We start from the raw sequence: 26,641 nt of genomic DNA on the forward strand, positions 1-26,641 counted from the left end.
ACATTTTGAAGGATATTTTGCAGCAGGATCATCTAAAACAACGCAAAAACATCATGTGGGAAATTATGATATCATTTAATTGATCATTATAAATCGATTAAATAAATGTTTAATAAATGATAAATATTATGCTATAAAGATAATAGTATATTAGACTAAAAAAGCACTTCATGTCAAGTCAAGAGGCTTTTATTGTCATTTCATCCATATCTATCTGACGCAGTACACAAATTACACAACGTTCCTGCAGGAAACCTGGTGCCACATTTACAACATAAAGCTACATAACAGGAAACACAGAGCTGAGCACTAGTAAGGGTCCTCGCCACAAAGTGCAGCGTGTGCATCCTGGTGCAAACAGTGCGAGACAGACAGTCAACACAAGACAGTGCAAGACAACACAAGACAGTGCAAGACAACACAAGACATTGTTGGACAAATACACAAAACACAAAATAGCGCCACCTGTAAACCTGTTGTGTATTACACAGCGCGGTGTGTAAAAGAGAACTGAGTACAGGAGTGAACATGTAATTAAACAAAATGTAAACAAAATGGTTGTGCAAAAAACAATAGCAGCAGTCAAAAAGATGTGCAAAAACAGCATGTAAACAGTTTGTAGTAATGAGGTGATATGAGTGATGCTGAAGATGTGGATGTGTGAAGTGAGTAAGATTGTGTGTTGAGTCCTTTGTGTTATGTATCTATTTATTTATTAAACCAGTTTTAATGTCTGGTCTATTTAATTTTATTTAATTTCATTTCATTTCATTTCATTTTATTTTATTTTATTTTATTTTATTTTATTTTATTTTCATTTAATTTTAAAATTTTTTTTATTTTATTTCATGTATTTATTGACTCATTCATTGATTTTCTTGTTTACTTTCCTTAATTAACCAATGGATTGATTTGTGCATTTTAAAATCATTTGTAACTTATTTTCTTGTTAAAATCCTTAAAAAAAATTATTTAATTATTTGTGTTTCTTCATTTAATTTTTTGTTTAGGTTTATTAATTCAATAATTTATTTATGTACGGTATGTATTTTTTAAATTCATTTTGTTGTTAAATAATTGAATTATTTGTGCATTTATTTCTTGTTTAACTTCTCAAATTAGCTACTTAATTCATTTGTGTATTATTTATTCCCTTTTTGAATTTCTTGAATGAGCTCATTTATTTATTGGTGCATTATTTATTTACTTATTGTCTTGTTTTAGTTCTCAAATTTTTATTGTTATTGTTAATTTTTTTTATTAGTTCATTGATTAATTAATTGCCTATTTATTAGTTTATTTATTTAATTAATTAAATGAATAAATGATTGATTCGTGCTTTATTTATTAATGTATGAACAGTTCTACAATTGTTTTCTGCTTGCTATATGAATCAGATTTTTCAGGTTAAAACTTTTCAAAGCATTAAAAATGGATGTGAATTTCTTCCTCCACAAAAAAAAAATGACATACCCCAAAGATGGTGAACGACATACAGCTCTCCGATCTGAGTGAAAAATCCTCCCACTGCCTCGTTGTTCTCTTGTCGGTGTTTGATCGCTCGAGCCCTGTCAAGCAGAACATATTGGAAGAAGTGAATTAAACCCAGGATTAGGATTAGTGTTAGGGTTAGTAAACATCACACAAAACTACATTAATGCTTTAAAGCTGTCATGTGATGAAGCTTACCAGTGATTTCCCCACTCGATCATCGTCCCCGGCTTCCAAGTTCATGCACAAACCAAATGACATATTTTAAGATATGAATACACTTTAAAAAAAATCAACAACAAAAAGAACAAAATAGGATTCAGCATTTGATACCAAGCCTCAGCACCACTAAACTGCCACTGCGAATCCTTGAACCCTCTCCACCACAGGGGCTCCGGATCATGGCACTGGACATTTAAAGACCAGATCTCACCATGCAGCACCCTTTCTTCACTTTTTCTTTCCTTAGAAAAGTTATTTGTGTTCATTTTGTGTCTCTAGGTCTACATATAGGTCTAACTCTGTCAAGGAAAAGCACAGGAGTACATCGTTTTATTCATTTACAGTTTTTGGAGAAGAAGAAGTCGGACATAAGTGTAGAGCTAAAAAAAAAAAAAAAAAATGTCTGAGGGCAGTTAATGGAGTGTCAATTTATATGTTAATGTGAAAGGCATTTGTAAATTAAGCCTTCAATCTGGTATAATTTGGCTTTTTTACATTTGGCGTTACAATTATGTCATTTATACCGAGCAGTTGAAGGATAAGGGCCGTGCCCAAGGGCCCAGCAGGGGCAGCTTGGTGTTTCTGGGATTAAAACTCATGAAATGGCAATCAGAAGTCCATCATCTTAACCACAGATCTACTGCTACTTCTTCCACTTGCTTTATTATTATCAAAAAAATCTTAACACTGATAGAAGAGAGACCTGATGTACACCTGGGGTTTGTCTCACAACTGCCTGAGCTGCTGTAATGTGAATAAACAAGCAACATGCTTCGCTCTAATAGGAAAATAAAAGTGAAATATGAGGTAAATAGGAGCGAAGTGATTATACATGAGTTGTAATTACTGTTTACACTCAGAAGTTGATTATTGTCTCTATTACAGTCCATACCAAAGTACTTCTTTCAGTATCCATTATTTGTATTATTCAACCCTCCCCATTTATCCGGGCTCGGGACCGCCACTGAGAGTTGCTGAGGTTGGATAGTGCACTACTTATTGAAAACCATTTGACTTCAGTAATAAATGCATTGTATTTCTCTGAATTAATACATGATTTCAATTCAATTACTTTAGTTTGATCAGTTGCAGTAGCATCTGTAGTAAACTGCACAAGCTCAATTATATTCATGTAGACTTAACAGACTTTAGTAGATTTATGTAGATTTTCTCATTCCACAATAGCTGACAATATATAACAATATATATATATATATATATATATATATATATATATATATATATATATATATATATATATATATATATATATATATATATATATACATGTGTGTGTGTGTGTGTGTGTGTGTGTGTGTGTGCTTAAATTAACATTTTACATATTCTTTCACCTTTAATTTGTAAGTTCTCAGTTCATATATATTGGGTCCGGGTCGGGGTACAGGATCGTTCCAGAAGCTGAATTCGAGAAGAAGCTGGTTTTGTCGGGAGATCAGCATCTTACTCCTCTCTTTGCGAAACCTGAGATACTCCTAGACAAATCAGAAAAGTATGTGAGAAATAAGACGAGAAACTGATTAAACACCTTTCAATTACAGATCCAAAATTAGGCATTTTTTTGTACTCTCATAGGAAAAGAGGCTGTGCCTAATTTGCATCTCATGCATATTTAAAAGCACAGGTATTCGTAATTAGTTGATAAAGGTTTAGATACAGGTTTTTTAGCCAATAATAAAAATTACAGATTTTCTTACAATTTTATATGACCTCAAGTTTTTTTTTATTTGTAGCTCCAATTTTTTTAATGTTTGTACACAAAACGATAAACGATAAAAAAGAGAAAATACCGTGTTTTCCTTCAGTTTGTTCAAGCACTCCATCAGAGCTGGATATCCACCATAGTATCGCCAGAGATGCACTGTAAAAAAATGCAACATCAGGTGTTTCTACAGAACCACAAACCTGATAAAGTATCAATAATCAACATCAAGACAATAATAAACGTCATATATAAAGGTGTTTCTTTGACACACATACCTGCTTGGTCCTGTTCTCCATACCACGTGGTCCAGCTTCCCACAATTTCACAGGGATAATCTGGATCACTGTGCAGCTGTTTATGAACTTCAGTTCTTAAGACACACACATACATATGTGCACACACACATACATTTCAATAGCTATTGTAATTTGAGGAAATGCTTTAAAAGGCCAGTTTCTGTTAAAACAACATTCAGTAAACTTTGTCTTGTGGATCATAAGAGGAAAACAATTTGAAACTATATGAGGTCAGGACTTTACATGATGTCCTGATAACGAGTGCATTAGGCCTGAGTGACGATAACAAACTCAAGTACAGGACATCCTGATACTCAAGTTTCTTAAGATGAAGAGGATCTCTACTCACGAGAGCTGGGTATAGGCTTCCAAGCAGTCAGGCTTGACGTTGTGAACTAGAAGGAAAAATACAAATAAAATAGATTGTAGCCAATTATTATTTTTCCCCTCCAACTCATTTAGTCAGATATCCATGCACAGAAACAACCAAGTACATTTGTTTATTGCCACGATTCGTTATTAGACCTTCTGTGCTTTTATAAAAAAAAGCAGCTTACACTGGAATTTAAAAAGGCCACTGGTTGCTTTCTTGGACAGAAGATTGGAGTGGGCATCTTTCCTCGCATCCACTTTGTGTCCAAATACAGAGCTCCACCATCCACCATCGCTTTTATCCGCCAAGCTCCTAATCATTTGCAAAGCAAAACGAGGTTTATTAACCTTAAGTAAAGTAAAAAATTTAAATAAAAACATGATAATAGCTAATTTGGAATTCAATGCTAAAAAAATTAGCTTTTAATGTTTGCTGCAAATGTGTTTGTTCATTCATTTATATTCTGTAAACCACATTATTCTGGTCAGAATCCAGATCTTATCCAAGGAACATTTTTGAGACACCAGTGACTTTCAAACGCTTTTACACCTAAGTACAATTTCACTTTATCATATGTCAAGTGTGGAAACACTATTTCATGTACACGTATGTTCCTTTTGTTTATATGCAACAAACAAGGTTATTTAATTATCTGAAGAATCAACTAACCAAACAAATATATACATGTACAGATGTTCTATTGAAAAATCTTCCCTTAGCATGAATAACGGCTTTACACACTCTTAGCATCCGCACAGTTCATTTCTCCAAACATTCAGCTGAAAATCTTTGCTGTGCATCTTGTAAAACTTGCCAAAGTTCTTCTACACTAGAGATTTCTTTCTGTCCCTGTGATCCACTTCATCCCAGAGCAGTTTAATATGATTTAGGTGCAGTGACTGTGTAGGCCATTTCATGATAGATATCACTCCAGACTCTAAATAACGCTTACAGAGCTCAGACTTCAGTACGTTTTAGCTCACTGTCTTGTTGCATGTTGAAGGTGGATCCAATTAAGCTGCAGTCCAGAAGGAATCCCATGGAATGGTTGCCATGTTGGTTCCTTTCACCTGAAATAAATCTCCAACCTTTTCTGCTCCAAAACAACTACAAAGCATTACATTTCCATCTTCATGTTTGACTGTGGGGGTGAGGCAGTCTGCTAACATAATCTCTCCTGTTCTCCATCTTGCAAAAGTACTTCTGTTACCAAATTTGTTGCATAAAAACAGACCATGTAGTCGACTCAAACACCATAAAAGACTAAGTGTTTTCAAAATATAAACCAAAGAACCCAGATTGAATCTGTGAACACTTATTATATGGTAAAGTAAATCTGAAGCATAACAAAGCAGCAGTTCTTACATATTATATACTGCTTTTTACTATAAGGTATATTGTGTACTACACAATAGCTTCTCATATACACTGTAACAGTTATCTAATCAACCAATCATGTGGCAGCATCATAGTGCATACAATCATACAGGTTTCTGTTATTGTTCACAGTAAGGATCCGAACAAGAAAATAGTATGATCACATTGTGTTTTTCTTTTTCTCCACCTCAATCGTCAAACAATCTTCCTGTCAGCTTGAACCTTCCTTTTTGGCTATTTTCCTATGGATTCTCTCATAAACAAGATTTTAGCTGGCTGCAGTTCTGTGTATACTCTAGAGACTGCTCTGGAGGAGATATCCATAATAATATTCCAACCATCCTGTTTGGCATTAACTAATGAATAAATGTATTAATTATTGGGCCTTGTCCAGGCATATTCTACACTAAACTTTTACTACAGAGTTGGACGCAAACAATTTTAAAGGATGTCTTTAGATATGTTAGCAATAAATTTCCCTTTACATGAACTAGGAGGCCCAAACCTGTTCCAGCATGACAATGCCCCTGTGAACAAAGCCAGCTCCATGAACATGCTTTAAATAGGTTGGAGTTGAAAATCTCTTGCTATAGAGCTCTGACCTCAACCCTACTGAACATGATGGAGTAATTATTCTTGAGTAAAAGTACCAATCAGGGGTTGCAATCGTTCTTATTCAAAGATTAGCATATCCAGAGTGCGCCGAAGAAATGCAAAGTAAAAGTATAAAAAGCTGCTCCTTTTGGATACTCACATAATTTGCTAATAAATTAGTGTATCCCTGCAACACACACTAATCCCTGCAACACACACTTATCCATGTAAAACACACTTATAACTGTAACACACACTAATCCCTGCAACACACACTTATCCATGTAAAACACACGTATAACTGTAACACACACTAATCACTGCAACACACACTTATCCATGTAAAACACACTTATAACTGTAACACACACTAATCACTGCAACACACACTAATCCATGTAAAACACACTTATAAATGTAACACACACTAATCCCTGCAACACACACTAATCCTTGTAAAAACACACATATCCCTGTAACACACACTAATAACTATACCACACACCAATCCCTGTAAAACACATTAATGACTGTAACACACACTTACCCCTGTAACACACACTAATAACTGTAGCACACAATAATCCCTGTTACACACAATAGTCCCTGTAACACACACTAATAACTGTAACACACAATAATCCCTGTAACACACTAATAACTGTAGCACACATTAATCCCTGTTACACACAATAGTCCCTGTAACACACACTAATAACTGTAACACACAAATCCCTGTAACACACACTAATAACTGTAAAGCACACTAATAACTGTAACACACACAAATCCCTGTAACACACACTAATAACTGTAAAACACACTAATCCCTGTAACACATGTTAATCCCTGTAACACATGCTAATTTCTTTAACACACACAAATCCCTGTAACACAGACTAATAACTGTAACACACACAAATCCTTGTAACACACACTAATAACTGTAAAACACACTAATAACTGCAGCACACAAAACTCTCTGTAACACACGCTAATCCCTGTAACACACCAATAACTGCAGCACTCACTAATCCCTGTAAAACACACTAATCTCTCTAACACACACTTTATTAACTGTCACACACACCAATCCCCATAACAAACACACTAATAACTGTAGCACACACCAATCTCTGTAAAACACTTGAATAACTGTAATACACACTAATCCCTGTAAAACACACTAATAACTGTAACACACACAAATTCTTGTAACACACACTAATCCCTGTAACACACACTAATCCCTGTAACACACGCTAATCCCTGTAACACACATTAATCCCTGTAACACACACTAATGCCTGTAACACACGTTAATCCCTGTAACACACACTAATCACTGTAACACATGCTAATCCCTGTAACACACACTAATGACTGTAACACATGCTAATCCCTGTAACACATGTTAATCCCTGTAACACACGCTAATTCCTGTAACACCCATTAATCCCTGTAACACACGTTAATCCCTGTAACACACACTAATCCCTGTAACACATGTTAATCCCTGTAACACATGCTAATTTCTTTAACACACACTAATCCCTGTAACACACGCTAATCCCTGTAACACATGTTAATCCCTGTAACACACACTAATCCCTGTAACACATGTTAATCCCTGTAACACATGCTAATTTCTGTAACACACACTAATCCCTGTAACACACACTAATGATTGTAACATTCAATGTGTGTTTTTTCAGATCTCTGGAACAACAGCTGATATACCAGTTTGACGTAGGGTACAATTCAGGGTCCTATAGTCAGATCCTAGAGTCAAATTGGAAACCTGTAAGCGTGATCAGTGTGAAAGTTTACCTGTGTTGCTGAACACCTGGACGGAAGAAGGTTTTCCACAAACCCCTGTGGTTGCGGAACAGAGTTAGACAGCGTGTTGGTGCCATGACTTCAGTTTGAACTAAAGAGAAAAAAAAAAGCCTGCTCTTCTGCCCTAACAGGACAGGGAGGTTTTTTAAATACTGCTGTGTGAATGATTAACCAGTTTGTGTATGTGCGTTTAATCACTGCACCATGCACTTACCTTTGCACTCGAGTAAAATCTAACCTATGACAAAACACCCTTTGTTTTTAGCCTATTTCTAACCTATAGCATGCTTTTACCCGTAATTTAATAAATTTTTCCAGTAATAACAATTTTTTGAATCAAACGGCTTTAAATTCAGAAAGAAATTTGAGTCGATAATGACATATTTATATGACACACGGAAATAACATTTATGATGAGTTTTCATTTTAAATACAATTTATTTCTGCTTAAAAACATGATCAAACCTCTTTTGGGTGAATATGAATAACCATAATTTGGCCAGCCATTAATACCAGCTATGGGAATTTGAGCTAGTTTAATCTAGTACTATCAAAACAAAAGCAAGGGAGTAATGACTGCTTTTAAATTCATGAAAAGAAAGTAGTATATAAATAACCATAATATGCTACCTAGGCAAGTATGTTAGCTAGTGGAATTTAACTAGTCTAATCTAGCATTATCAAAAGAAAAACCGAGTCAGATAAAACGAATGGATGTTTGGTGTCACCAGATGAGGACAGGATTTCTTTTGATTCTGGTTTCTCTCAAGGTTTTTTCATCATATCATCTCCACAGCACAGGCCACCACATTTATAGGGACTAATTGAAGACAAGAAAATTGATATTTGTGATCTATTTTATTTCTGTCAAGCTGCTTTGTGACAATGTCCACTGTTAAAAGTGCAATACGAATACAATCGAATTGAATTGAATGGGACCAGCATTAGAAAATTAAACAGATTTAAATGTCACATTAGTCAAATCTAGACTTTGCAAAAAATAAATAAATGAATCAAGTTTTATTTAGCATTAGTATTAAGAAACATTAAATCTGGGATTAGCAAAAACAAAAAACAAAAAAACCCAAACAAACAGTCAAATCGAACATTATCAAAGAAAACAGTCATATTTAACGATGGCAAAAAAGAGTCAAATCTAGCATTAGCAAAGAAAAAATAGCATAGTCAAATCTAGCATTAGCAAAGAAAAAAGAGCATAGTTAAATCTAGCATTAGCAAAGAAAAAAGTGCATAGTCAAATCTAGCATTAGCAAAGTCGTGTTGAGTCTAGGATAAGCAAAGAAAACAGACTTAAATATGACATTATCACGGTCAAGCAGTTAAATCTAGCATTAGCAAGAAGAACTGGGATGAACATACATAAATGTCATTAGCAAAAAATCTTTACAAAATGAACTTCATGAACTTTGATTGTGAGAGTTTCAGACACATATTTCCCACAGTTTTCACATGCAGTTATTTTACTTTCACCCTTGATTTATTTTAAGGTCATTATTTTTATTTCATATATGGTTGAATATTTTTTGAATGTGTTTTCCCCACACAATTTATTTATTTACACGTCTGATAATTTCCCTTAAAGGGCACTAGATTTGTCTTCAATTCCGTGCTGAAGACGTGTATCCACATTTGAGCTAGTGTAAAATAAATAAAGTTTTGTGTGTCATTATGTATATATGTAGAAGTTATATTGATGTCATGATACACTATATGGTCAAATGTTTGTGGACATCTGAGCATCAGAGTCATTAGTGCTTTTTGAGTATCCCATTCCACATTCAATCCCCATTTGTTGTTATAAAACCCTCCACTCTTCTGGAAAGATGTTCCATTAGATGTTGGAGTGTGCTTGTGGAGATTTGCTTAATTGGCCATGAGGGTGTTAGTGAAGTCAGGTACTGATGTAGGTGCATTGGGTGCAGTCAGCATTTACATTCATCCTAAAGGTGTCCAGTAGAGGGGTCAGATTTATAGCAGCAGATCTTCTACTCCAACCCATTTGAACTATATCTTCATGGAGGTCCGGTTGTGCCCAGGGGTATCGTCCTGCTAGAACAGATTTGGGTTTCCTCTTTCAAGTGAAAAAACGTTTTATGCTACCACATCTGAAGGTATCCTGTAAAATTGTGTGCTTCTAACTTTGTGGTAACAGTTTGAGAAAGAACCACATATAGCTTGAAAGTTGGGTGTCCCAATACTTTTGGCCATAAAGTGTATATTTAGATGATTGTTCAGGACGTTACTACAGCAGTACACCCCTTTCAAATAACGAGGGATGTTCAAACTCGATCGAATCAATGACAAATCATGTGACATTCGCATTTAAACAGACGTAATCATTGTCATGGCTCCTACAGTGATTTTGAATGATTTCCATCTTTCGGTAACCAATGAAAGTATTTTGCTCAATGCAATTAAGTGCTGAAAAGAAAAAAATATATATAAAAATACCAGGTCTGGTGCCTGTGGTTCTAAAGGTCACCAGCCCGTGAACTCAGCCATGCATGAGAACATGGCCGTGTATGACAGCTGCTCGTATTAAACACAGATGAGAATCGTCTGCTATGTTAGTGGTCAACTCTTTAGATTTTGTGAAGGTCTTATTGTGCCACCGTGTTTCACTCGGAAGTTCGGAACTGTTTCTTTGATCATATTCAAAAAGTCTTCAAACTCTTGCTCCACACTGATGTCCTGAGGAAATACAAGAGAATAATGTCATAATGTGACATCAGAACATTGTCAAATCATTTTGAACCGACTTTAGTAAAAGGTCACATACAGATAAGTCCAGATACTCCATTGATGATGAAGGGTTTCCTTCTATGGCCTTAAGCACTGCAAAACATCCGGCTGGGCGAACAGGATTCCGAGCCATCTACGACGTGAAGAGAATCATCAGAATATCACAGAGAAAGCGTTCTGTATATCATTTCACTCGATATGCCATTGAATGCCAATGTTCTGTGTCAAACAGAAACCAATGTCCTTCACACTTACTTTAAGAATCCGAAGGTTGTTGTTTACTTTGAGGCCCATGGCTAAGTGGTTTGCTCCTTCAGTAGATACGATTGATACTGTGAAAAACAGAATTGCGTAGCTGCACAATGAATAATATCGTTTTATATACAGTCTGTCAGATGTTTGGGAACACCTAGTTTTTTTTTTGGTTTTGGAGACTTATGTATGTTCTCTTTGTTTTTATGAAACAAATTCAGTAAAAGACAAAAACACAAGATTTGGACAGCGAAAGCCCGGAAGAAAGTTCTGTGGACAGTCCAAACTGGACATTTTTGGCTCCAACAGAAGAACTTCTGTAAGACAGAGAACAGGAGAAGATGTTAGCAGACTGCCTCACCTCCACAGTCAAACATGCAGATGGAAGTTTAATGGTTTGGGGTTGTTTTAGAGCAGGGAAGGTTGGAGACATTCTGGGTAAAGGGAAAACTGAACCAAGATGGCTCCGATTTCATATATCAACACCGTGCAATTCCGTCTGGACTGTGGCTTATTGGAACCGACTTCACCATACAACAAAACAGTGATCTCAAGCATACATCCGAGCTCTGTAAGATTATAGAACCAGTCCACTGGAGTGTTTCTATCATGGAATGACCTGCCCAGTGACCAAACCTAAATCCAAATGAACAGCTCTGGGATTTAGTGGATCACAAGGTCAGAAAGTAATCTCCAACTAGTGAAGACCACCTTTGGAAAGTTTTACAAGAGGCATCACAAAGTATTTCAGTTGATTATTTGGAGAAAAACGGCCCCAAAAGCTGTTAGTCATGCTAAGTGAGGATTTTTGAATTAAAATAATGTTGAACATTTGTACATTTATAGATTTGCTTGTTTAAATACAATTTTATACTATTAAATGACCTCATTTGTTGCATATAAACAAAAGGAACATACAACATAAGTGTTTCTCATAAACCATAAAGACTACGTGTTTCCGCACTATACACAAATGATCTACGTAACAAAATTCAGCTTTGGCTTTGAAACTTAACTGTTTCTGTTTCTGCAAGAATCAATAAAATCTTTCTAAGTCTCAAAACATACATGACCATTGATTAAGACAAGCTTGATTTGTCTTTCTGCACTATCTATAATAGATTTCACTCAATCTTTAACTGTGTGATGGATGATATGAATTTTAGTTCCTTCGTACTCATTACTTTTTTACTACTAATTTTAGAAAAATGTAATAATTACTAAAAAATACTCATTTGGCAGATGCCAGATAAAGGAAATGATCAAATAAAATACCTAATATTTAGTTCCTCCAGCGTGTTGTTTTCTTTCAGTCCCTCACCTAGAGCTGATGCTCCATCTTTGCCAAGTCCGTTGTAAGATAAGTCCACAGTTTGCAAGAATATATTAGCCTTTCAACAGTGAGAAAGTCATTGTGAGTGGATTATTGTGAGTGATTTACAGAGCTTGTTTCATCAACTAGTGCAAATAAGTCAAAACTTTAATAATGCTAATCATTGCTAACAAAATATACTAAATGTGCTAAACACACAGTAAACTATGTTTAAAGCATGTTTAAAAACTATGCATTATTTTATGTTGCAAAAATACAAAAATGCATGTTTTGCAATGCTAATTCACCTAATTCAAGCTAGTTTTCTGGAAGATGTTAGCACATGAAAGCAAAAGGTATCCTTCAGAAACTACCCAAGTTGTCTGCACTACACTATAAAAGCTCTTTCACTTGTACTAACACTTTGGTTTCTATAATGTTACTGTTCTCCTGTAGAAATGTTAACCTTATGTTAGAATCATTTTTATTTGTTGGTTCGACAGTGTGGCAAGATCATAGCAACCTTACTGTCTAGCTGGCATCCAACTAGTGAGAAAATAGAATAGATAATAAATGACATTACTGATCATTGTCAAAAAATTAATTATATAACTATAAGTATTAGGACACCAATCACGTGGTTCTTTGCCAAACTGCTACCACAAAGTTGAAGGCACACATTTGTATTGGATGTCTTTGGATGTGGTAGAATGACATTTTTCCCTCACTTAAACGAAGAGACCGAAACCTGCTCCAACATGATAATGTTCCTGTGCCCAAAGCCAGCTTCACGAAGATATAGTGTGCATGGGTTAGAGTGAAAGATCTCGAATGGCCTGCTATAGAGCTCTGACCTCCACCCTATTGAATGGGATAAATGTGAACGCTGACTGCACCCCAGGCCTCCTCACCTACATCAGTACCTGACTTTAGTAATGTGGCTGAATGAGCACAAATTTCCACAAACACACAGATGGTCACCTCTTCTCCCAGCCTGGCTTCCACTATTTCCCATAACTTTATGGTGTGACTGATCAACTTAATTCCCCTGTAGTTACTGCAGGTCTGCACATCTCCCTTATTCTTAAAGATCGGTACCAGCACACCATTCCTCAGGCATCCTCTCACCTTCCACAATCTTGTTAAACATTCTTGTCAAAAACGCCATCTTTTCTTATCTCTCTACCGAAACCACTTCTCTTTCTCCTTATACTTTCATGCACCTCCTCATTCCACCACCACGTCTCTTTTTCTTCCTTTCTATTTCCAGATGTCACACCAAGTACTTTTCTAGCTGTCTCCCTCATCACTTCTGCAGTAGTCATCCAATCATCCAGCACCTCTTCACCACCACCGAGCCCCTGTCTGACCTCTTCCCTGACCCTCACACTACACTCTTCCTCCTTCAGTTTCCAACATCTTATTTTTCTTTCAGTCCTCATTCTCCTCCTCTTCTTCCTTACCTCAAAAGCCACCCTACAGACCACCATCCGATGCTGTCTAGCTACACTGTCCCCTGCAATCTCCTGCATAGAACATAGTCCACCTGTGTGCACCTTCCTTCACTCTTATGTCACTCTATAATCCTCCTCCTTCTAAATAAGAGTTCACCAATGCCATTTTCATCCTTTTAGCAAAATCTACCACCATCTGCCCTTCTACATTCCTCTCCTTAAGGCCATACCTACTCATCACCTGTCTGCCTTAATCAACAATCTTTCATTCCTAGGTACACTCTCCACCACTTTATCTAACTCACTCCAGAATTTCTCCTTCTCCTCTATTTCACAACCCACTTGTGGAACATAGGCACTGATGACATTTATCATCGCCCTTTAAATTTCCACCTGCACGTTCATCACCCTGAAACTCTCTTCACCTCCACTCCACTCTTACTGTACTCTTCCTTCAGGATCACCCCTACACCATTTCTCTTTCCATCCACACCATGAAAGAACAGTTTAAACCCACCTCCAATGTTCCTGGTCTTACTTCCTTTCCACTTGTTTTTCTGAACACACCACATGTCTATCTTTCTCCTCTCCATCATATCAGCTACCTCTCTCCCTTTACCCTTCATAGTACCAACATTTAAAATACCAACTCTAACCTCCACTCTCCTCCACTTCTCCTTTCCCTGCCGTCTCTGTAGACGACTTCCTCCTCTCCTTCTCCTTCAGCCAAAAGTAGCCCAATTTCCTGTTGGCTAATGATACCTGTGGCAGTCAATGGTAACCTGGGCCTCGACCGATCCGGTATAAAATTCTGATTTCTGATCCGCATATTTCATTGGCACATTTTATGCTGGATGCCCTTCCTAACGCAACCCTCCCCATTTATCAGCTCTTAGTACCAGCACATTTAGGGGTCTAAATGTGGAATAAAATGTTTAAAAACTACATACCAATCTTATGGTCAGGTGTCCACAAACTTTTGTCCATATAGTTTATGTTAAACATATTATTCTAGATACACCTCCCCTTGCAGAATAAGCTCCAATCTTCTGGAAATGGTTTCCACTAGATTGTAGAACAAGGTTATGGGGATTCATGTTAATTAAGTACTTTTAATTACAGTCCATTTCACTTCCTCTTCTACAACCCCAATGGAGCTGGTTTTGTGCAGAGGTGCATGGTCATGCTGGAACAGGGTTGAGCATCTTAGTGCAATATTACAGTATACATTGGCATTCTATACAGTTGTGTGCTTTCAACTTTTTGAATACAGCTTGGTGAGGAGCCAATTATAAGTGTAATGTCCCATGAAATCTTTCTAGTGGTAAAGAAACCTCCATAGTATCGTCTCGTATAAAGAGTACTGAGAAGTTTAATCGTTGTTTTGGGGTTTATAAATATCTCAATGAGTTCCTCTGGAGCATGAAAGAAGCGTTGTCACATTTACCCCGAGGCCTTTAGCTAAAGCAATGGCTCCTTTTCCACGAATGCAGTTCCAGGCCAGACTGAGTGACTTCAATCCCGTGTTCTCAGCTACAGCGGCACCCAGAACTTCCCCTGAGGGCCAGAAAAGAGAGGGAATGAACTCACACAGATGCAGTCACAGATGAGGTGTGTGCATCATTATCTAAGCTTTCCCAAGGTAACACAATTTTTATAACCATCACCTGAAAGTCCTTAAAAAAAGAAAAACCTTATTATATTTACATCAACATGTTTACACAACATGCTGATATTATCGAAATGTTCATCTGACCTTTCTCTATATAATGTTATCTAGTAGATTAAATTTAGACATGATCTATAAGAAAACCCCTGATTAGCCAGGATAAAGGTTTGCAAGCTGTGGGAAAATAGCAAAGTCTGCAGGAGCCAAATCTGGCAAGTAGGGTGGGTGTGGAAGTAAGATCATGTTGTTTCCGGAGAGAAACTCACGTGTGATGGGAGCACGATGACAGTGTGTGCACGTGGTCCAATGGAACCAGTTGCACAGCTCCCGAAGTTCACCGGTCTGTACAATGTCTTTTGGCAGAAGGTCGGTGCTCCCTGTGACTGTACGTGCAGCCTCGTGCTGCCATCTACTGGCGTGTTACAAAACTACACTCTAAACTTTTTAATACCACCTAGTACATGTATAACAGCATACACATTATGATGAATTCTATATATACAGTAAGTCTCCAGTTGTTAGCATTTACTGTATTAAACATATGGTAAGTGATCTTCTCACCATATACCATCACATCCATATCGGCTTGTTGAACTAATGATTTCAAAATGTATCCATCATTTGCATTTTTCCCCCGAGCAAAAACGTTTGTGATAATATTGTGTATCTGATCACACTTATCACGATTCCCAAGAATAGTTCTAGATCCTAATCCTAGACGCTTTGAATGAAAGATAAGTAGGTTTATCCACAACTTCTCAAATTAGAAAAATGTAAAGTGGTACACCTAGTAGCATGTTTTAGGAGGAAAAAGGAAAATGGAGAACCTGTCTAAAGAGTCCAGACAGACAAGTGTAAGGCTGATATCTAAGCAACTCTGAGGAACCATACCAGATGTTCCACTGTAGTGCAATTCAGAACTGCAATTCAGCTCACAGCCAGCAGAGGGAGCTTTCAATTACAGCTTATAAAAGACTACAGAAAAAAATGATCTGTAGTGTTTCTGCTTTATCATATTGCTTTATATTTGTTAGAAAGCTAAACATACGCTCCAGTATATTTGTATAATAGCTTTAGAAAGATATCGGCATATGTATGATAAAGAGAGGTGCCAGTTGGATGTGATGTGACTGCATGATTCATAGCTCTCTCGTGGAATTATCTTCTTTTTTTTCTTTTGAATTAGACGGATCACAAATGACGCTCCTGTCGTTCGGCATCTCGTAGCCAGAAGGCTCACATCCACAATCCTCCCACCTGACACACGTCTACGGCTCGTCTTCGATCATTCAAACTGTTTCAATCGCTGCTTATGTCATTCCATAACGTCGAAGACGAGTGAGTGTTCCTTCACTCGATTAAAACAAACCTAATTTGATCCACCAACAAAAACCTGTTTCTCGCTTAATTATCCATCACAAACTGACCTGCATTTTCAGGAGCAGGATTTTTTGTCTTTCTTTCCTCTGCCAAATCAAATAACGACAGAGGATTTGGCTGCAAGAGAATTGACCTGCCTTCTGTTTTCGCTTGGTGTAAAGGGTATGAGGACGTGGGGGTGGGTGGTGGGGTTTGTCTCAATTAAACAGCGCAACCAAACCGAGTCTAAATGTCATTCTGGATCTATTTTTCATTATGTCGTTTTCATTCTGAAACCACGCAGCCTCGGGCCCATCGTCTGCCATCTGACTGACATCATGTACGCTGTCTGACAACATTATTCCTCTGAAAAATGTGAAAGTTTTCAATAAAAAAATTCAAAATGAACGCTTTTAGTGGTACAGAACACTAGTGAAGAACCACACAATGGCTCAATTTAACACGCCTCAGCCCAAGAGTCCAGATTACAGCAGATGCGGTATTGAGAGTGTTTGGTGTCACCGTGCATTTAGATGATTTATAACTGAAGGTTTTGTATTGATAAGACACCTAGGCTTGAAGACAGAACGAGTGAGACAGAATTGTTTTTGGAGACAGAACTGTCACTCATTTACCTTCAGCAATTAATCTTCAAGGTCTGAATGTCTAGGAACAGATGGCAGACACTACGCTGGATAAAAAGAAACCTTTACAATGGAAATATAATGAATTTCTCATGTTGCTCCAAAACACCACCTGCTAAAATGATTATGAAAAGGGGATTATTTAGCAACTACGGTATTTAGCATTATTAGAAAATCCAAATATGGACCAGGTCACAAACTATTGCATATTTTCTATTAAATAAATATTATCCTTGTTTTATGTGCATAATATAGTTATAATCTGAGTTCCCCTAATGATTGTATTAAGTTTGTTGAGTCTCCGCCTCGCACTTTACGTACCGGAAACAAGATTTCGTTCTGCACATGTGCAAAATTGCTGCCATTTCCTGTCATCGGCATCAATTTTTCACGACCGTCTACCAATATGGATTGTTTTGCGTTTGACACACAGCTTAAAAGAAGACATTTCTGTCAATTCTGCACATCGAGGGATGGAATGAATGAATGAAAGTCTTCATAATTTATGTATAAATATATTGAGCGAATGAATAAATAAGTATCGTGTGTTTCTTAAATGCTGCCATTTGTTAACGTATGCTGAAATAAGAACAGATAAGTAGAACATATTTTTTATAAAATTAAATATTAAATGTAAACACACACACACACACACACACACACACACACATATCCGTATTTCCCAATTTATTAAATCAATTTAATTTATGCCAATTTGATATATTACTAATCTAATCAATATAATGGAAAAGTATATTGCATTAATTTTATTTAATTTATTATATTTTATTTCATTTTATTTATTCAATTTTGATATTTTTTTATTTAAACCAGTCAGGTATTTTATTAAAAAATTGTTTAAAAAATTGTAACTGTTGATGTTCACAACCTCTAATAATAATAATCTACTTCGATAAAAAAAAAAAAAATTACAAGCAATTTTATATTTTTAATTTCTTCCCCCAAACTGTGACTTAAAAAAGGTAAAAAAAAGGTACGTACCAAACCGTAAATTTTGTGTACCGTTACACACCTAGTTATATCACTATATCAGTAACACTGGCCTCTGGATTAATACAGTAAAACACTAACTTTAATGGATGAAAGTATATTTGTTTCTACATTTTCTTTGATGAAGCGTTTATTCGACATTTATAGAAAAAATCTTTAAAATCAGTTGTTTTTCAGACGTTCATTAAATTATTTAGTTGTATATCGTTTTTAAAAATGGACATTGTCCCAGAGCAGCTTTACTGAGATTAGAAGGTTGTGAAATTTTTATTTATTCATTAGTGACTATAAGTTTGTTCCATATCATTGTAAGTTTGTCTCTAATGAGTGGCGACAGTAGCAAGGAAAATGTCCCTGAGATGGTACGAGGAGGAAACATTGAGAGGAACCAGATTAAGAACGGAAACCAATCCCTTAACATTGGTGATGCTGAATGTCCATTTATTATAAGTAATGCAATGGATGCATGATAGCGGAGATACAAGCGCCAGGTAAGAACGTTTTATTAAATACACAGGAAATCGAATTCGAATCAGCAGGCAAACTCGGAAACATGAACCGGAATATCATCGGGTGATTCATGAACAAGAACAACCAGGGCAAATCTAGAACGAGAAACCAGAAAGTAGATAAAAAAATAAACCAGAACCATGAAACAAGAACACGAATGGCACGGCGATCGCAAAAAACACGTGCGAACGTTGAAAGATTTAAACGCATGCTAATTACGGGGTACGTTCAAAACAGCCGTAAACACTGTAGACATGTGAGGAAATCACAAGATACAGGCAGAGACGTAGCATGATTTTTTTTGTCTTTTGAACTTCATGAGACAAAAAAATAGCTGCTGAATCATAAGTAAAAACAGGATCTATTTTTTTGGACGATCCATTTAACCTAGTAAACTTGTCAAGATTAGAAATGAGTTTATTAGAGGGACAGCGCATGTAGGACGTTTTGGAGACAAGGTGAGGGAGGTGTAATTGAGATGGTTTGGACATGTGCAGAGTAGAGACATGGGGTATACCATTAGAAGAATGCTGAGGATGGAGACACCATGAAGGAGGAAAAAGAGGAAGACCAAGGAGGAGGTTTATGGATGTGGTGAGGGAAGACATGCAGGTAGTTGGGTTGAAAGAGGCAGATGTAGAGGACAGGAGGGAATGGAGACAGATGATCCGCTGTGAAGCCCCCTAATGGGAGAAGCCGAAAGAAGAAGAAGACAAGGATATAACATTTAAAATATGAGTAGCATTTATTTAAAAAATGAAGTTGAGTGAATTTCAGGCCTCAGTTTATGATTCCTGGCCCTTAATTATTTACACACCTTTTTGCTTTTATCCCTAATGGGAACTACATGAGGCAGGAAAGGATTGGATAGGGCAAGGCTGTACTTCATTCTTAAAGATTGGAGAACTCTTTAGATAACAAATAACTTCTTCTCTAATAATAATCATAATAAGATAAAGAATAAGGAGAAGAAGAAATGGGCATGTAAATTACTCCAAAATTAGCCTTTTATCATTAGCTTTTATCTCTTCTCCCTCAGGCTTTACCTGCTGTTTCACCCAGTTGGTTGTGGCTCAGGTCCAGATGCTGCAGGTGCTGGTTTTTGTTCAGCGCTGAAGCCAGGTGTTTAGCCGCTCGCTCGTCCAGATGGTTCCCGGAAAGGTTAAGGGAGATGAGAGTGTTGTTCTCAAGCAGCATGCTGGCCAGAGCCTTCATCCCACTTTCACTGAGCCTGTTCTCTGAAAGATCGATTTCTGCAAGACATTTCACACAGTTTCCGTTCAGACATTTGCAAATCATGCTTTCCTAAAGAAATGAGGGAAAAAAGAATTATAATGAACTAGTCTTATTCTGCGTCTGAAGTTTTACAGAAAAAGGCTCATGTTGCCAACAAAAGGTCGACATCACTGAAAAATGTCAGTAGATATCTTCCTCAACCTGCATCCAATTCTTCATTGAAGTCAGACACACAATCAGACGTTGCTGATGTGGATTCAAAATCAAAGGCAAACAAGGAAAACGAGATCAGATTCATACGGAATCGATGAAATTAGAGGAATTCAAGGAAATTGAGGAAGATCTGATTCCTACAGAATCAAAGAAATCTGAGGAAATCAATTAAATCAAAGACTTCAAGGAAGATCAAGAAAGATTTGAATGTAATTGTAGTTATATAAAGGCGATCTAATAAGTAACAAGAACTAACAAGGACTAAACTAAACTGTCATGCATGCAGTCATATGACATTAAACTGGAAAATGCAGTGGCTGATGGGAAACATAGTTCATGTGTTTCGGTTTTGTCCTTGATTACTTTGTCTTCAGATTCCCTCATGTTTAATGTTCTTTGTTTAAAAGAAAAAAAAATTCCTATGTTTTAGTTGCTGGTAGTTTGGCAATTTGGTAGTTTTGGTAGTTTGATTCCCTGCCTATAACAACCAGGACTGTTTTATACATATGAATCCATGATTTCCAATTCTTTGTAAATACATTAGTGTCAAATGCTCACAAAAACCAATATAAATGAACACTGGACACCAAAGAAGTCCTGCTTCATGGACTTCAATTAAAGTACTATTAAAATTCTGTGGAAAACTTGTGCATATAAAATAATATATGAGTGTTTTATGATGTTCTTCTCATAACCATTTATCATGCAGCACATGTAGTTTTATTCATTGTCGTTTTATTATTGTTAAATTAAACAAAATATATTAAACAGACTGAAGGTTGAAGCTCACACACATAAAGTACAGCAAAAAGTCAAAAAGTTATCCAAACATCTGACTTCTCTTCAGCCTGAAATCCTTATTCAAATATATTTCAATCTCTCAGATTAAAACCAATCTCGAGCTGTCATCACGTCTCCTGTCCCAGAGAGGAGCTAATAAAAAGATGAATAAAAAGCAGTTGAAGAAATAAAGGCTAATTCTATTTAACTGCTTAAGGTATTGCATATATTGACTTTGAACATATTTAAGCAGAGCTAATAAGGTGTGTGTATGTGTGTGTGTGTGTGTGTGTGTGTGTGTGTGTGTGTGTGTTGGCAGGTGTTCTGTGCATATAAAAGACAGTGCTTGAGGAAAAATTCGGAAAAGCACCTGTGATGTAAAGGTTCTCTTTCAGCATGTCAGCTATGGCGGCTCCACCTTCTCCCTCCATTCCATTATCTCGCAGATTCAGCTTCAGAATGGAGGTGTTGGTTACCAAGGGAACTGCCAGGGCTTTACTACCCTACGGAGTGCACTTTATTATTTCATTCTCTTCTTCAGTCGTAGGACTGTAAAGCATCAGAATTCATATTTTAATCTCCTTAAGCTTTATGCGGTTATCTAGAATTCCTGGGGTTACCTGAGGCCCGAGTCCATGGTGCTTCATGCTCAGTTCTGGGTTGTGCATGTTCCTGAGAAAGTAGGAGACGGGAACCACGTTGAATGTTTTGCACACCTCTCGGTAACACGCCGTGGGGTCATACTTCGATGGCTGATCTGCAACGTGACATTTTATCTCAGAAAAGGACATTTTTGTTGGGAAAAACACACAACAGAACATACTGATTGCAGTTATAAGAAACAAATAAAGACTGGGGTGATGTGAAATGTCACAACATGTAGACGAGTGCCAATTACAATCTACAAACGATCCATAACAAAACAGAGGACCCAATTGCACAGGTTAAATTCATCCAGAGCGCTTACCTAGAGCAACTTGCAAACGTGCTTTAAAGTCCCCATCAATGAATACATTCTCATACTGGTTCATCAGGTCACAAACTAAGAACACAGACAGCCTAAAAATGCATTGGAAGGGAATTTCATTAGAATTATTATTTTTTTGTTTGTTTTAAATGCTAATTGACGTACTACTGGACGCCATATTGTTTGAAGACTGCTGGTAACTCAGCTTTTTAGACCTCAAAGTTTGTTTCACCACCTCAGGGCCAAAATAGAGAAGAGTCTTGAAGCATGTCTTCCTTGTACCCTGAGAGATAGAGGAATCATTTAAGTAGTGGTTGAGAAGAGCATGGGGCAGTGCATGAGGGAGGGTCAAGGGTAGTAGGTGACTGCTGTGAGATAGGTGCAGTAAACTCTCTGCCCATTCAACAATTAATACACTCTACTATACTATGATATATACAATAAAATACTATACAATACAATACAATACAATACAATAAAATACTATACTATACTATACTATACTATACTATACTATACTATACTATACTATACTATATTACTTCACCATGCTGTCATACGATACTATACACTACATTATAATGTACTTTACATTACTATACTATAGTACACTGTACTTTAATATGCAGTACTATACTATACGATACTTCACTATACTGTCATACTATACTACACTACATTATAATGTACTTTACATTACTATACTATAGTACACTGTACTTTACCATGCAGTTCTATACTATACTATACTGCACTATACTGTCATACAATACTACACTACATTATACTGTACTTTACATTACTATACAGTATAATGTATTTTACTATGCTGTACTATACTATACTATATTATACTATACATACTATACTATACTGTATTATACAATACATACTATAGTATAGTTCACTCTACTGTCATAATATACTACACTATACTATATTGTATTATACTATACTATACTTCACTATGTTGTCATATCAGCTACTATACTATACTATACACTCCTATACAATTTTATACTATACTATACTATACTATACTATACTACTATACTATACTATACTATACTATACTATACTATCATTCTATACTACACTGCACTATACTGTACTTTACATATCTATACCCCACTACACTATACTATACTATACTATACTATACTATACTATACTATACTATACTATACTATACTATACTATACTATTCCAAACTACCCCATACTTATTCTATACTGTAATATGCTACACTATACACTACTATACAATACAACACTTCTATACTATACCATACTTTACAATAATACAGTACACTATACTATACCTTATACCCTACACTATATTGGCACCCTCACAATATATTATATATTCAAATATGTCAGGTGGGAATGTTTTAAATATATAATATTATATATTATATTTAAATACATTCCCACCAGACATATTTAAATATATAATATATTGTAAGGGTGCCATTTATTCATAACATATTATTTTTTATATATATTTTAATATGTCCGGTGGGAATGTGGGAATGGGAAAACCAAATTATCTTCCATTTACTGTTTTGCTTATTGCAGCTCTAATCCTTTTATTCCACAAAATTAAAACAATAATTTTTAATAAAACTACAAATCTGGTGATTTATGCTTGATATCTAATTTAATGTTTTTAAAAAAGAGGGTTGTCAAGATGCGTTTTCGAAATGAAATGTTTGCCGTCTGCAAATCGCACCTGACGGCGCAACGTTGTCTGTCATTAAGACGCCAAATTATGATAAACGAGGAAAAATTCCCATGGCGTTCATTTAGCCATGCAGAGGCGCAGTGCATTAATACAGCAGATGGTCATCCCTAATAAGCCGAATAAAGAGCCAGTAAAAGAGAGAAAGAGAGAGAGAGAGAGAGAGAGAGAGAGAATACATGCTAGAGAGGGGGTTAAAACAGATTTATGTAGATGTAGGAGACTGCGTAGGTGTCTCTGTATCTCTGGAACGAGGTGAGAAATCAAGAGAGAGAAAGTGAGAGAGAAAGAGAGATAGAGAGAGATTCAGTCTAAAATCAAAAGCATGACTCATGACTGTTAGGCCGCTTTATTTCCCTGTGGAGCACCAACCACACACTCTCTGGCCCTTAGCTTTCTGACACCATCTATCATAACATAAATCGCCCACGCTCTCGCTCTGGCTTTTTTTTTTTTTCTTCCACTTTTAATAAGAACTCCTGCTACATAACCTTCAGGCTCCAGCTCCATGTCATAGTCTTCATCCACGGTGAAACACGCTCCAGCTCTCTCCTGTCCGTCAACCGCTTCACTGCTCTGACCGCCTTCCTCCTTCTCTTCCACCTCCTTCTCTTTCTCCTCCTCGTCATTTTCATCGGCACCATCATCATCATCATCATCATCATCTTGGGATTTCTTCCCTGCGCTCAGCTCTCTCTGGCTGCAGCCACTCGCTCGAATGACCGTCTGTACACACACACACACACACACACACACACACACACAATTCTTTTGTTTCTATTGGGTTTTTTTATCAAGTCTTTCACAGCATTTGTTTCGGTCTGCTTCACCGCTCTAGATTCGATACAAAACCTTATTTCAACTCTTATTTAGACTTGAAAGTATGAAACATACTTCTGTAGCTTCAGGATGGACGAACATATTTATTGATTGTACGTTTATCCATTTATAAGCAAATCCAATGCAGGCTCAAAACAGTGTTTGGGGGTTGAAGAAGAACTTGAGTACATAAAGGGTTTTTAATTTGCAAACTTCTACGCTTGTACAGTGCCTGTCAAAAGTTTGGAAACATCTAGTTTTTGATGGTTTTTGAGAGACACATGTATGTTCCTTTTGTTTATTTGGAGCAAACTAGATCACTGACATCTCAGACATAACAGAGCAGTTTTGGAGACGCTCTGACCCAGTCGTCTAGACGTCAACATTTGTCAAAGTCACTCAAATCCTTACGTTTGCCCATTTTTCCTGCTTCTAACACGTCAACTTTGAGGACAAAATGTTCACTTGCTATCTAATAAATATATTCATCCACTAACAGGTGCCATGATGAAGAGATTATCAGTGTTCCTCACACTCCAAAATCTAGTGGAACAACTTCCCAGAGATGTGAGTGAGAGTGGAGGTTTTAAAAAAATCACATAGCAATCTTATGGTCAGTTGTCCGCAAACGTTTGTCCATATAGTGTCAAAACGTGATTATTTTTCAAATTAAAGAGACATATAGACATACTTCAAGAGACAGTCATATACAAAATTTAGATGTAGCTTTAGTTTCCAAATTGAACGTCAGAGGAAATGAGGGAAAAGTGGATCTGATCACCTCCTTGCTGCTCCTGCACTCACCTGGCTGTCCACGCTGCCTCGGCTGTACAGATTGCGAGGTCGGCTGGGTGGTCTGCTCCTGATCCCCCCCAGCATCTCGTCCTCATGACCTTCCTCGCCATCATCCTCACGCACTGAGGGCAACTGCGTCTCTCTGGCCACCTTTTTACCCACCATCTCAGAGTGTGTGTGTATGAGTTTGTGCCCGGTTACAAATCATTTACACACAGAGGGTTTAAAAAGATTCACACAATTTTCATACCAAAGATTTCTGACCCGTGTGTACTTCAGGGCCGCTGCGTAAATAAATCAGTGCAGTGCTACCGCAGTGACACACACACACACACACATACACACACATTGACTAACTGCACAGCTCTGAACTTTACACCACATGCTCCAATCAGCAGGGGGCCTGAACAGACAGGGGTGGGGTTTGTGTTGAGCCCGGTTCATTTTGTTGACAGGTTGCCACGGCAATAATCCTACGCCGACGTCACACTTTCTCATGTTTGTGACCGAGAACAACTGACATGAGACTCAGACACGTGAGGTTTCTATAGGAACCAACCTGACCACAAAGAACTATTACAGGAACCCTTTATGAATATATAGTATAATATGCATGCATAGATATAGATCCAGATTTAACAACATATTTATTATAAAACAATGATTATTTTTGTATTTTTACTTTAGAGCATTTTTCCACACCTGTCTAACACTGCTTAGTACTGCATGTATATATGTGTGTGTGTGTGTGTGTGTGTGTGTGTGTGTGTGTGTGTGTGTGTGTATGAAAAAGTTAATCACTTGAGGATGTGCTTTTGTTTTTTTTTTTTATTTATCTATTACCTTTAATAGCACAATTTTGTGTAGAACTGCAGCTTTTTACAGAAATATAAACAACCGAGCTCTTTACTTTTTTAAATCCAGTTCCAGTCATCACTTGTGTTACAACTTAACATAGTCGTTTCCTCACCATCTTCTTTCTTTTTCTGTCTTGAATTTATGCAAAAATTCCCCCCCCTCCCAATAAATAAATAATTAAAATCATGAAAACCCAGTGGTCAAACGTGCAAAGTGCAGACACTAAAGACTCCTTCCTTAGATCATCAAACGAACTTCTCAATGTCAGCAAATCTACTTTTTTGTTCAATCATATTTTATTCGCAGGTTTTAGATGTTTGATCTTCTTCATAGTGTAATACCAC

At 36.7% G+C, this 26,641-nt stretch overlaps 2 protein-coding genes across 2 annotated transcripts in view; both read right to left on the reverse strand.

Annotated features, from left to right (window-relative positions):
* nipsnap1 (nipsnap homolog 1 (C. elegans)) overlaps positions 1-8,041 on the reverse strand; it is a 13,181-nt gene extending 5,140 nt beyond the window's left edge. Inside the window, exons 1-8 of the mRNA XM_046841357.1 lie at positions 7,907-8,041; positions 4,290-4,417; positions 4,082-4,127; positions 3,712-3,806; positions 3,522-3,592; positions 3,066-3,206; positions 1,690-1,721; positions 1,474-1,568 (exon numbers count right to left, since the gene is read on the reverse strand). Of these exons, the coding sequence (XP_046697313.1) occupies positions 1,474-1,568; positions 1,690-1,721; positions 3,066-3,206; positions 3,522-3,592; positions 3,712-3,806; positions 4,082-4,127; positions 4,290-4,417; positions 7,907-7,992 (694 nt within the window). The 5' untranslated portion in view covers positions 7,993-8,041. The remainder of the gene's footprint in view (positions 1-1,473; positions 1,569-1,689; positions 1,722-3,065; positions 3,207-3,521; positions 3,593-3,711; positions 3,807-4,081; positions 4,128-4,289; positions 4,418-7,906) is intronic.
* A 735-nt stretch (positions 8,042-8,776) lies between these two features.
* On the reverse strand, positions 8,777-25,788 carry lrrc74b (leucine rich repeat containing 74B). The gene is given in 11 exon segments (XM_046841108.1): positions 8,777-10,627; positions 10,716-10,811; positions 10,934-10,991; positions 10,993-11,010; positions 12,206-12,321; positions 15,144-15,253; positions 19,936-20,142; positions 21,489-21,621; positions 21,739-21,875; positions 24,317-24,551; positions 25,449-25,788. Coding segments are annotated over 11 exon segments (1,383 nt in total). The 5' UTR covers positions 25,605-25,788; the 3' UTR covers positions 8,777-10,510.
* Between the last annotated feature and the right edge of the window lie 853 nt (positions 25,789-26,641).

Source organism: Silurus meridionalis, chromosome 27 (genome assembly GCF_014805685.1).
Source record: "Silurus meridionalis isolate SWU-2019-XX chromosome 27, ASM1480568v1, whole genome shotgun sequence".
In the NCBI taxonomy this organism is placed as follows: domain Eukaryota; kingdom Metazoa; phylum Chordata; class Actinopteri; order Siluriformes; family Siluridae; genus Silurus; species Silurus meridionalis.